General features: G+C 39.5%; 1 protein-coding gene across 2 annotated transcripts; it reads right to left on the bottom strand.

Annotated features, from left to right (window-relative positions):
* Positions 1-227: 227 nt before the first annotated feature.
* On the bottom strand, positions 228-11627 carry CMTM2 (CKLF like MARVEL transmembrane domain containing 2). 2 transcript variants are annotated; one of them, XM_077755473.1, is made up of 4 exons: positions 11237-11627; positions 10941-11102; positions 1316-1417; positions 228-611 (listed from the first exon to the last, which is right to left on the bottom strand). In XM_077755473.1, exons 1-4 carry the CDS (start codon positions 11489-11491, stop codon positions 387-389), a joined length of 744 nt encoding a protein of 247 aa, XP_077611599.1. In that variant the 5' UTR covers positions 11492-11627; the 3' UTR covers positions 228-386. The 2 variants fall into 2 exon arrangements, with proteins under 2 accessions (XP_077611599.1, XP_077611600.1); XM_077755474.1 differs by having other exon boundaries at positions 10941-11099.
* Between the last annotated feature and the right edge of the window lie 39 nt (positions 11628-11666).

Below are 11666 nucleotides of genomic sequence, written 5' to 3'. Positions count from 1 at the left end.
CAAAAAAAATTAATGTGAACAAAATGTTCATTTTGTTTTCCAGTCTCTTGTTTTCTTCTGGCCCCTTTGGCTGGTCATTGTTGACAGCCAGTGTCACCCACACTACTGTACCCCAAATCTTGTGTGCCCTGTGGCCTGCAGGTACCCCCAGAGGCCTTGATCTTGCCCTCTGCACCAAAACTTGCAGTAACTTCTGTTGAATAAACAAAATAATGTTTACGTCAACATTAAGCTTTAAAATCCATTTAAAGAGGAATTTCTTTTCCAAGCAAAGTTGGTAATTAGGATGGAAAAGAAAACCATTCTGGAGAGAAGACAATAAAGACAGTGGAAATGTTTTGTTGTAAAACGCACTGCTGCTTTCGACACCAGGGGTCTCCTTTGAGTCATTTCTTGCCTCCCTTTTCTTTTTCCTTTGGCTTTTCTGCTTTGTCTGGTGCTTTTTCTGGTGCCTTTTCTGGTGGTTTTACTGCTTCCTTTGGCTTTTCATCCATTTGTTCCTGTTTTGGAGGAGGAGCCAGCACATTCTTTTGAATCGTCTTGCCTTTGAAATGTTTTGTTTGAAGACATATATCCAATAAAGCAAACATTCCAGCTATACCAATGAGGATCTGGGGGAAAAAGGATGCTCATTACTTTTGCTTTTCATTCCAAAGCTGGCATATTCCCTCCTTGTTTCTAATTCATCAGCAGGTGCTAGTTAACGCATCCTTTCCTCTTCCTAAACTTCTGGACCAGAGACATTCTGAGTTTGCCCCACCTCCAGGCTCAGCCACCCTCCCCCCCCTGCCCCACACCCCTCCACCTGTGCCTCTGTCTTAAAATACACTGTCAGCAGCCTGGGTGTGGCCCTTTGCCTCAGGGATTGGGGCAGCTAAGAAGAGGAAGCCATTAGATTGGTTGGCTCCCTGGACTACATCTTTATTTAAGCAGCTTCTTCATCGGAAGCATTTACCAACTTTAGTTTTAAACTTTGCATGGGTTCCAAGATTTTGTGAAAAGAAGCACTTTCCTTAAATCAGGGAAGCACCCATTCTCCAAAAGAGGTGATTTCTTCATTTTTTTTTTTTTACTATTTATTTTTGAGAGAGAGAGGGAGTGCAAGGTGGGAAGGGGCAGAGAGAGAGGGAAACAGAAGATCCACAATGGCCTCCGCACTGACAGCAGAGAGCCTGGCGCAGGGCTTGAACTCACAAACTGTAAGATCATGACCTGAGCTGAAATCAAGAGTCGGACACTTAACTCAAAGGCCACCCAGGTGCCCCTAAAAGAGGTGGTTTCTGAGCAAATAAACTGCCCAACATTAAAGACTTACCATAGCAGCTAAGTAGGGCACTGGCATGGTTTGTCGACTTTTTGCAGCTAGGACCACAGCTCCCATAAGGAACATAAAGGCAAACAAGTCATTGAGAAGGTCCTAGAAGTGTGAGAGGTAGGAGAGTCAGCCTCAAACAGAGCCAAGACCCCCATCAACACCCAGCCTGGCATAGCTTCCTCCAAAGGGGATGATTTTCAAACTTCTGACTGACATGGGGCTTGATCTCATGAACTATGAGATCATGACTTGAACTGAGATCAAGAGTCAGATGCATAGTCAAATGAGCCACCTAGGTGCCCCTTAAATTGCCATCTTTATGATAGTAACTCTTCAGATATGTGAATATGGTATATATTTCCATTTATGCAGAGTTTTCTTTGATGTCTGTTATGTAAAATATGATCTCTATGTAAAGTCTTATACTTCTTTGAATGGGTTTATTCTAAGACACCTTGTATTTCCTATTTCTGCTTTAAATGGTTTCTTTGAAAAGTCACATTTTCTCATTGTTCATTGCTGGTATTCAGGAACACTATTGTTTTGTCTCTGGTTAACCTTTATGGAATTCAACCAGTTCAGGTAATTTGACTATAGATTCTCATAGGTGTTCTGTGTAAAGAATCTTATTATCTGTGAATAATGCTATTTTTTCCCCTTCTCAATTCATACATTTTTTGTTTTTCTTGTTACATTGTACTAACTGAGATCTCCAGCACAATGTACAGAAGTGGGGATAGTAGACATCTCTAAATAGTACTTCTAAAGTTTTACCATGAAACGCAATGTTTATTATAGGTTTGGGTAGATGCCTATTATTAAGATAAGCAAGTTCCCTTTTAAACTAATTTGCTAAGAGTTTTCTTTTCCTTCTTCCTTTTATTAAAAAAAATTTTAATGTTTATTTTTGAACGGGGGAGAGAGAAAGAGAAAGAGAGAAAATGAGTGGGGGAGGTGCAGAGAGAGAGGGAGACACAAATCCAAAGTAGGCTCCAGGCTCTGAACTGTTTGCACAAAGCCTGACGTGGGGGTTGAACCCATGAACCATGAGATCATGACCTGAGCCTGAAGTTGAACACTTTACTGACTGAGCCACCCCGGTGCCCCTTTATTTTTTTAGAGAGATAGAGAGAGAGGCAGAGGGAGAGAGAAAATCTTAAGCAAGCTCCATGCCCCGTGCAAGGCCTGAGGTGGGGCTCGATCTCATGATGGTGAGATCATGACCTGAACCAAATTCAAGAGTCGGACGCTTATTTGACTGAGCCACCCAGGTGCCCCTAGTTTGCTAAGAGTTTTTCTTAAAATTAATATATCTGAAGTTCATGAGACAAACTAAATAGTTTTTCTGAAGTTCGTGAGATGATGAAATGGTTTTCTCCTTTAGGTAAAGGATGGCAAATTAATAGAATTTTGAAGACAAACGATCTTTGCATTCTTGACACATACCCTGCTTGATCATGATGTATTGCTTGCTTATAGATTGCTTGATTCAGTTTGCCTATATTTTATTGAGGATTTTTATAGCCATATTTAGGTAACCTAGGCATATATACTTTACATTCCTTATAATGTCAGGTTTTAATATCAAAAGCCTATTAGTACAACATATTATAAAACCTTTAAAAGAAAAAAAGAAAACAGGGACAGACCAATGAAACTGAATATAAAGTATGGAAATAAACCTTGCATCTGGAATTTTAACATTTAACAAAAATGCCATTTAAAATCAGTGGGGAAAAGATATACTATTTAATAAATGAATAAATTGAATGGTAGGCTATAACAACTCGATAGCCTTCGGATATAAAGCTGGCACCATGTTTCACACCATATACCCAAATGACTCCAGATGCATCAGAAGATTTAAATGCAAAAAGTGAAACAAGTGCCAGATGGAAACATGGATGAATTTTTTATAACCTGTTTTTCTATGTCTTTTTGAATAAATTTTTATATGATATTTTTTTCTAGGAAATTAGCTATTATCTAAATAAACTTTCCAATTTATTGGCATAAAAGCTCATATTTCCCTGTAATCTTTAAAAATAACTTCGTGATCTTTTTACTAATATTTGTCCTTGTTCATTCTCTCTTTTTTCCTTGGGGTCTATCTGCTTTAGTAGTCTTTTTGAAGGACTAGATATTTGGTTTCATTAATCCTCACTATGGATCTTTGTTTCCTATTTCCTTAATTTTAGCTTTTATCTTTGGCATTGCCTTCTCTTGAGATTGTTAATTTTCAAATTTGAATAGTTTAGGCACATTTTACAGATAGTATTTGAATACTACATGAAATCCTCATATGTTTGGGGAACAGATTAGATTTCCCCCCAAACACTTGGGGATTTAGTTAAATTTTACTGATTGATTTCTAATTATATTCATTGAAGTTAGAGAATATGGTCTGTGTGACATCAATTACTTGTTATTTATTTACATTTGCTTTGTGGTCTTATTGAGGATAACTTTTATGATTGTTCCAAGTGTACTTGAAAGGTGTAGGGTTTCATATGTTCTATGTATGTCATTATATCAAGCTATCAATTGATGAGAAGGCCTGTTAAAATCTCCCACTATGGTTGCTATTTGCCAGTTCTTTCTTATAATTTATTATAATTCTTTATAGTTTGTTTTTTTATTTGGGGGCTATATTGTTAGGTGCATACAAGTTTAGAATTGCTCTAGGTAGTGATCTTCTTTAAATACTTATAAAACACATAAAATTGGCTTAATCTGGTATTAAAGCTATGCCAGCTTTCTTTTGGTTAGTATTTTCCTTTTATTATTTTTTCCATCTCTCATAACTGTTCTCCACATGTCTTGTAATTTAGTGTATAGCTGGATTAAAAAAATCTATTGTTAGAGTCCTCTGTCTTTTAAACAAAGAATATAGTCCATTTATATTTGTCATCATTTCTGATTTGATGTATTTGGATTTCTAGTATTTCTAGTATTCTGATTTCTAGTATTTGGATTTATTTCTACCATTTAATTTTATTTTTTCCATTTAACATATACCACACTTATTTCTTTTTATTTTTCCATTTTATTGAGTTAGCTCTCTTTATTCTCTTTTCACTCTTTCTCTTCAACAGATTTGATGTTCTATATCCTGGAATTCTACTCTTTATCAGAATACAGTATTATGTTTTAAGATGTTAGTGTTAATATTATTGCTACACGATACCCCCAAATCAAGAACTTTTTATTCCTATAATATACCAGTACTATGGCCTTACATGTTATTGTGTTGTTATTGCTTTAGTTCCACCTTGCTATAGTGTTCCCTCCCTCCCCTTGCAAAAAAATGAAAACAAAAAACTATTAATATACTTTTTAAAATCACAATATTATCTTAATGTTTATTTAGCTCAGTAGGCTCTCACAAACTCACTAGGCTCTTTGCTTACTGTTCCTTTTTTACATCGCACACATTTTTTTTTGTTTGTTTAACTTACTTCTTCCTGAAGCAGTAGTTCTTTCAGTGAGGGTCAGCGAAAAGAAATTGTTTCATTCTTTGTTTAAAAGTGTCTGTATTTTACTCTTGCCACCTCATCCCTTTAAAGAAATTATTGTGTTTTCTGGCCACTGTCACTGCTGTTTAAAAACATGAAGTTCGTCTAGTAGTTTGAGGGTTTCTTTGGTTTGTTTTGTTTTTAAGGTAAATTGTCTTTTCTCTTGGTTTGATTTTAAGTTTTCTTTTGTTTCTGGTGATCAGAAGTGCCTCTGTAATGATATGCCTAGGTGTGGTTTTGACAATTCATGTCTTTCATTCCATCTGATATTGATATGGCTACCTCAGCTCTTTTTTGGTTACCATTTCCATGGAGTGTCTTTTTCCATTTCCATTTTCAACCCATTTATATCTTTGAACTAAAGTGAGTCTCTTTTCTTCATGTTATAGGATCATTTAAAAAATCTATTCAGATCCTCTCTGCCTTAATTGGAGAGTGTAATCCATGTGCGCTTAAAGTAATTGCTGATAAAGACTTATTTTTGTCATTTTGCCATCTGTTTTTTATATATCATATATTATTGTCCTTCAATTCCTCCATTATTACTTTCTTTTGTGTTTAATTTTTTGTAATGTATCAGTATAAATACCTGCTCATTTCTTTTTCTACACATTATTTAGTCAATACCTTAGTGGTAACCTTGGGGTTACAATTAACATCTTAAACTTATAATAGTTTAGTTTGAACTGACACCAACTTAGTCTCAGTAGTACACAAAAACTCTTACTGTTATTGTCACAAATTATATCTTTATACATACAGGCCAATTAACATAGATTTATATTTATTGTTTTATGCATTTGTCTTTTAAATTGTATCAGAAAAAAGAAGTTACAAACTGAAAATACAATAATACTGGCTTTTAAAAAATAATTGTTTTAATGTTTATTATTTATTTTTGAGAAAGAGATGGGGGGTGGGGCAGAGAGAGAGGGAGACACAGAATCTGAAGCAGGCTTGAACTCCCAGACTGTGAGATCATGACCTGAGCTGAAGTCAGACTCTCAACTGACTGAGCCACTGAGGCACCCCAATAATACTGACTTTTATATTTACCTATTAGTTACTTTACAAGTGTTCTTTATTTTTTTTTTTTTATGGCTTCAAGTTGCTGTCTAATGTCCTATTGTTTGAGCCCAAAGGACTCCCTTTAATATTTATTATAAGGCAGGTCTACTAGCAACAAACTCCCTCAACTTTTGTTTATCTAACAATGTCTTAATTTCTCCTTTATTTTTGAAGGATAAATTTTGAAGGATATTGTATTCATTTTCTGGAGTTGCCATAATGCAGTACCACTGACTAGGTGGCTTAGAACAACATTAATTTATTGTCTCACAGTTCTGGGGGCCAGAAGTCCAAAATCAAGGTGTTGGCAAGGTCATGCTCCCTCTGAAGATGCTCAGAAATGATCTCTTCTGGCCTCTTTTCTAGCTTCTAGTAACTTTAGGCATTCCTTGGCTTGTTTCACCATCCTGTCTTCTTACTGTGTCTTTTCACATCAGCTTCCCTCTGAATATGTCTGTCTCTGCGCCTAAATTTCTCCTTTTTGTAAGGATACTAGTCATATTAGATTAGAACCCACTCTAATGATGTCATCTTAGTTAGATCATCTGCAAAGGCCTTATCTCCAAATAAGGTCGCATTCACAAGTACCGTGAGTTAAGACTTCAACATATTTTTAGGGGACACAATCATAACAGATAGCAAATCTGAAGATAGAATTCTCAGTTGACAGGTTTTTTTGTTTTTTCTTTTAGGATTTTAAGTATATCATTCCACTGCTTCAGGTCTCCATGGTTTCTGATGAGAAATTGGCTGTTAATCTTATTAGAGGTCCCTTGTATGAAATTAGTTGCTTCTCTCTTGTGACTTTCAAGACTTTGTCTTTATCTTTGGACAGTTTGATTATAAATGTCTCAGTGTAGATCACCTAGAGTTTATTCTACTTGGTCCTATTTGAATGTGTAAATTTGTATTCTTTTATAAACTTTGGAAAGTTTTTGACCATTTCTTCTAATACTCTTTCTTCCCCTTTCTCTTCTTTTGGGATTCAGCATATGTTAGTATACTTGATGCTCTTCTATAGGTTTCTTCACTTTTCTTCATTCTTTTTGTTTTCTTTTCCTCAGACTGGTTAATCTCAATTGACCCATCTTCAAGTTCATGGATTCATTCTTCTGTCTGCTCAAATCTGCTGTTAATCCACACTCCTCAGTTTTTCATTTCAGTTATATTACTTTTAGTTCCAGAATTTCCTTTTGGCTCCTTTTTGTAATTTCTCTTTGCTGATATTTTATACTTGTTCATAAATTGTTCACCTGGTTTTAGTTCTTTAAGCATTTTTAAGGGAACTGATTGAAACTCTTTGTCTAGTAAGTCTAATATCTGGGTTTTCTCAGAGGCAGTCTCTATTAATTTTTTTCCCTGTGAATGGGCCATACTTTCTTGTTTCTTTGCATGCCTTATAATTGTGGGCATTTTGAATATTATCATATAGTTACTCTGTAAACCATATTCTTCTCCCTTCCCAGGATTTGTTGCTGTTGATGGTTGTGAGTTGTACTCATTTGTATGTTTAATGACTTTTACTGAACTATCTTTTTTTAAAGACTGTATTCTTTCAGTGCTGCAACTGAAGTCCCTGTTTTGCTAGCTTACTGGTCAGGTAGTTATTTGAAAGAGAGTTCCTTAAATATCTGGAAACAAAAATTATTGACCAGTCTTTGCAAATTGGCTTTGTTTTGGGGTATTCCTTCAACACTTGTCCAGGCTGTTTAGAACTCTGTTTTCCCTTGCTGCTTATACAGAGCCTAAAGGTCAGCAAGAGGCAAACGCTTAGGGTCTTTTCTTGGCATGTGTGTGGCCTTCTGGATTCCCTGGATATGTGGTAGGTTTTCAAAGTTCTTATTCCTCTGTGCATCTCTATCCCCAGCCTCTTTTTTTCCAAACTTCTGGTCTTGTCTATTGGTTGCCTCATTTGATTTCCCTTGTCCAGTCAGTTGTGGTTATGTTAGTAGATGTGCCTTTAAATGCTTTTGACAAATGCTATCCAGGAGGCTGCTTCAGCCTTGAAAAAGCTCCGAGGCAGGTGAGGGCCCATCCTTCAAAGAATCACTAGGAATGTGGGCTGTTGTCTTCATGGCCACAGACAAGCTGGGGTATGAAGGATAGTGGGGAGGTATGTTAAAATGTCACAACACTCTCTTACCACATTCAACAGCTTCTTTCTTTATTAACCATTCCCTTGGTTCTAAGCTTTTAAAATTGGATCCCAGAGTTCTGAAAAAGTTGTTTCTGATATTTTTTGACAGCCTAATTATTGCTTTAGTGGAGGGACAGAGTTTGGTGTTTCTGACACTGCCATATTTAGTGATGTCACTCATCACATCTGGAGAGTTCTCAGTCATTATCAGTATTTCTCCTCCATTTTTTTGAGTCTTTTCTTCTGGGATTCCTGTTAGGCTTATGATGGACTATTTTCTCTGTCTCAACTTCTCTATTTTCTTCCTTTATCTCTCAGTGCTATATCCTGGATCCTTATCTCACATCTTTCAGTTTGCTAATTCTCCAGTTTTGATATGCTTTATAATCCATCTATTGACATTTTAAATTCAAAAACTATATGCTTGATTATAGACATTGTCTTTTGTACTCAAAAAAAGATCTTTTTGGGGTGCCTGGGTGGCTTAGTCGGTTAAGCGTCCGACTTTCGCTTGGGTCATGATCTCGCGGTTCGTGGGTTTGAGCCCCGCGTCAGGCTCTGTGCTGACTACCAGCTCAGAGCCTGGAGCCTGTTTCAGTCTGTGACTCCCTCTCTCTCTGACCCTCCCCTGCTCACGCTGTCTCTCTCTCTCTCCTAGAAATAAATAAAACATTAAAAAAAAAAAAGGTCTTTTTATTCTGTCCTCACAATGTCTTATTCTGTTCTTAGGGCTCTGTTTATCCCTTTATTATTTAAAGTATATTTCTTATTATTTTCAGACTGCTCTTGTATTAATCTCATATTCTCAGGGTTCTAATCCTCCTCTTTTCTGTTATGTTTGCTGATTCTCAATTCTTAGACATGGGGATTTTAAAATCAAGTGTTTTGTAGTTTTGAACTGTGCATTCATTTTTGATAAGTCTCTCCCCACCCTTACCTGTCCTGTGAGAATCTCTTTATACTTTAAAAAAATTATGTTTATTTATTTTTAAGAGAGTGTGTGTGTGAGCAGGGGAGGGGCAGAGAGAGGGAGACACAATCTGAAGCAGGCTCCAGGCTCTGAGATGTCAGCACAGAGCCCGATGCGGGGCTTGAATTCATAGACCGCAAGATCATGACCTCAGTCAAAGTCAGACCCCCACCTGACTGAGCCACCCAACACCCCAGTGCTTTGATTGTGACTTTGCATTGGTTTCTGTTAGGAGTCCCAAGGACATCATCAGAACATCATTAAATTGGGATTATTTTTATTATAATTCCGAGGCACAAATTTTCTAGGCTGCATGAAGGTTTCTAGGATGGTGGTGGTAAAAATTCAAACCAAATCTGTACAAACTGTAGGCTCAAGGTTTCTGTTTCTCAAAGTGGTCTTTTTTTGTTTTTTGTTTTTTCCACTCCCAGCTCAGGCAGAGGTGAACAGGCCTTCTTGTTCCTCTGTGTGTGAGGAGGAAGGTATCTCCTCTGCCTGTCTTTTCCTTAAAGGTTCAGTCTTTGCAGAGTGCTGGCTTTACCCAGGGGTCTCAGTTCTAAATCTTCATTTTGCTTAGGACGAAGGTCGCATCTCCTCTAACTCAAGAATGTATGAAAATCCATCTGCCAGGTTCCTGGGGCAATACTTCGTGGGCCATTCCTCCCCACACTTCAGCAGGGTATTCGATCACTTCTCCTGTTTTTCATTTTTGGCACTTGTGTGTTTCCCTTTTTGTCAGCTCAGCCATTCAGTTACAGCAGTTGTGTTTACACGTTCCATAGTAGTTTTAGGTAAGTGCAGTAGGAGGATTTTCAGGGTTTATTGAGTTTTCATCTTGCTGGAACTAAAAGTATCTTTCAGGTTCCTTGGCTGGGAGTTTGCCCTCTGCCTGTTCCTTTACTCTGTCCTCTGCTTACCCCTTCCCCAAGAGTCTTATTTGGTCCTCCTCTCCTTTCTCCCTGTATTGGGGGTCCTCTCCTACCTTGCTGAGACCTATGAATCCCTGGGCCCTAATAACTTTTGACAAAGACACAGGACAGAGTATAGTTAGGTACTCAGACTCTACTGACAAAGGTGGGTTTGAATCCGTGTTCTGCCACTTACTAGCTGAGTTACCTGGGGATAAGTTAGGTGACCATTTTGAGACCATTTCATATGTAACGTACATGAAACCTAGAGCGTAAGGCTCTGGAGGCTTGCTGTGAATGTGCAGTGAGGTGGGAGTTGGGTGAGTGTGCTCTGGATTATACAGGTCATGATCAGGGAGTCAAGTCCATAAATCCACAGCAACAAGAGCTTTGTATTTACTCCTCAGGCACAATCCCATGAGAGATTAGTACTGTCCTCATGCTACAGATGAAGGAAAAAATGCTACAAGTGGTTGGTTGACTTGCCCCGCTCCTGTCCTAGTGGATGACTGCTTTGGGCTGAACATTCTTCTGGGCTTAACATCCTTCACAGGAATAGTCACTAGAGACCTGAGACTGCTTCAAAGTGATTTTTAAAAAATTCTCTTTTTATATTACTGATTTATGAGAAGATTGGTTTCTCTTTTTTGAATTCTGGGGATGGGGCACCCCTGGGGTGATCTCCCCACTCCAGTGTTAGCTGGCACAGAAGTGGGGGAGGAGACAGCTGGTTGCTACACAGCACCTCCTCCCAAGGAGAGCAAAGCCTCAGGAAAGCAAAGACCTACCTCTTCCTTTGACCATGGTAAGGTAAGAGACCTCCCTGCCCCTAAGCTGGGGTATTTGAGAGCCTTTTGTAACCTAACTTCAGCTTCCCCTACCCTGATCCCGCTGGAGGTGCTGAGCCGTTCGCTGGGCCACAAATATGGAAGGTGCAGGGTGTCTCTCTGTTCAGTCACTTCCAGGCATCAAGACACACCCACGAATGCACACCAGCCTCAGGCAGTCCCCACCTCCTCTCACTTACAGACATGGGCCACAGGATGAAGGACGTGTATCTGTTGATGGCGAGGGTATAGGCAATGAAGAAGAAGCAGAAGACGGACAGCTCCATAGTGATGATGAGCGTCAGGAGAGGGTGCACGCTGGTCTCCGTGAACAGTACCAGTGCGGCTATTAGGCAGCCCTGCTGGGAGACATGCACCTGAGCTATGGCAAAGGGCTCGCAGCGACTCTAGAGCCCTTCCGGAGCCCCTCTGGAGCCCGCTCCTCCACCCTCCTTCCCTGGTTGGGCCCCTGCCCCGGGGTACCAGCCCACCTTACCGAGCTCAGGATCTTGACCTCGGCGTGCCCCATCATCCAGAACTCTTTATTGCTGTTCAATAATTCCCACCCGTAGCGGCGACACCCCTTCCTGGTGCCCACTTCATCCGTGGGCTGCACCGACTTTGCCTTTTTCTTGTCGTCTTGGTCTTTCTTGTCCTCCGGTTCGGCAGCTGGAGGAGGGGGCGGCGGCTTAGCTGCGGGCCCGGGTGTAGGTGCCTCTACCGCCTTGCCCTTTTTGCCTTTGTCAGCCATTTTTGCGTGGGGGTTCTTAACTTCTCGCCTCCTGTCTGATCTCTCTCCTGCTGGCCCTGGACAGGCCTGGCCTCTGAGCGAGCCTGGTGCCCACCCACCCGCTCACAGGTCCCGCTCAGCCAACGGCCGGGACCCGCGGACGCGAACTCCCAGCGCTGCCCCACGCGCCGCGTCC

This window comes from Crocuta crocuta, unplaced genomic scaffold (genome assembly GCF_008692635.1).
Source record: "Crocuta crocuta isolate KB4526 unplaced genomic scaffold, BGI_CrCroc_1.0 scaffold152, whole genome shotgun sequence".
Classification (NCBI taxonomy): Eukaryota; Metazoa; Chordata; class Mammalia; order Carnivora; family Hyaenidae; genus Crocuta; species Crocuta crocuta.
Note: the sequence above shows the minus strand (reverse complement) of the source record. Positions and strands in the feature narration are given on the sequence as shown.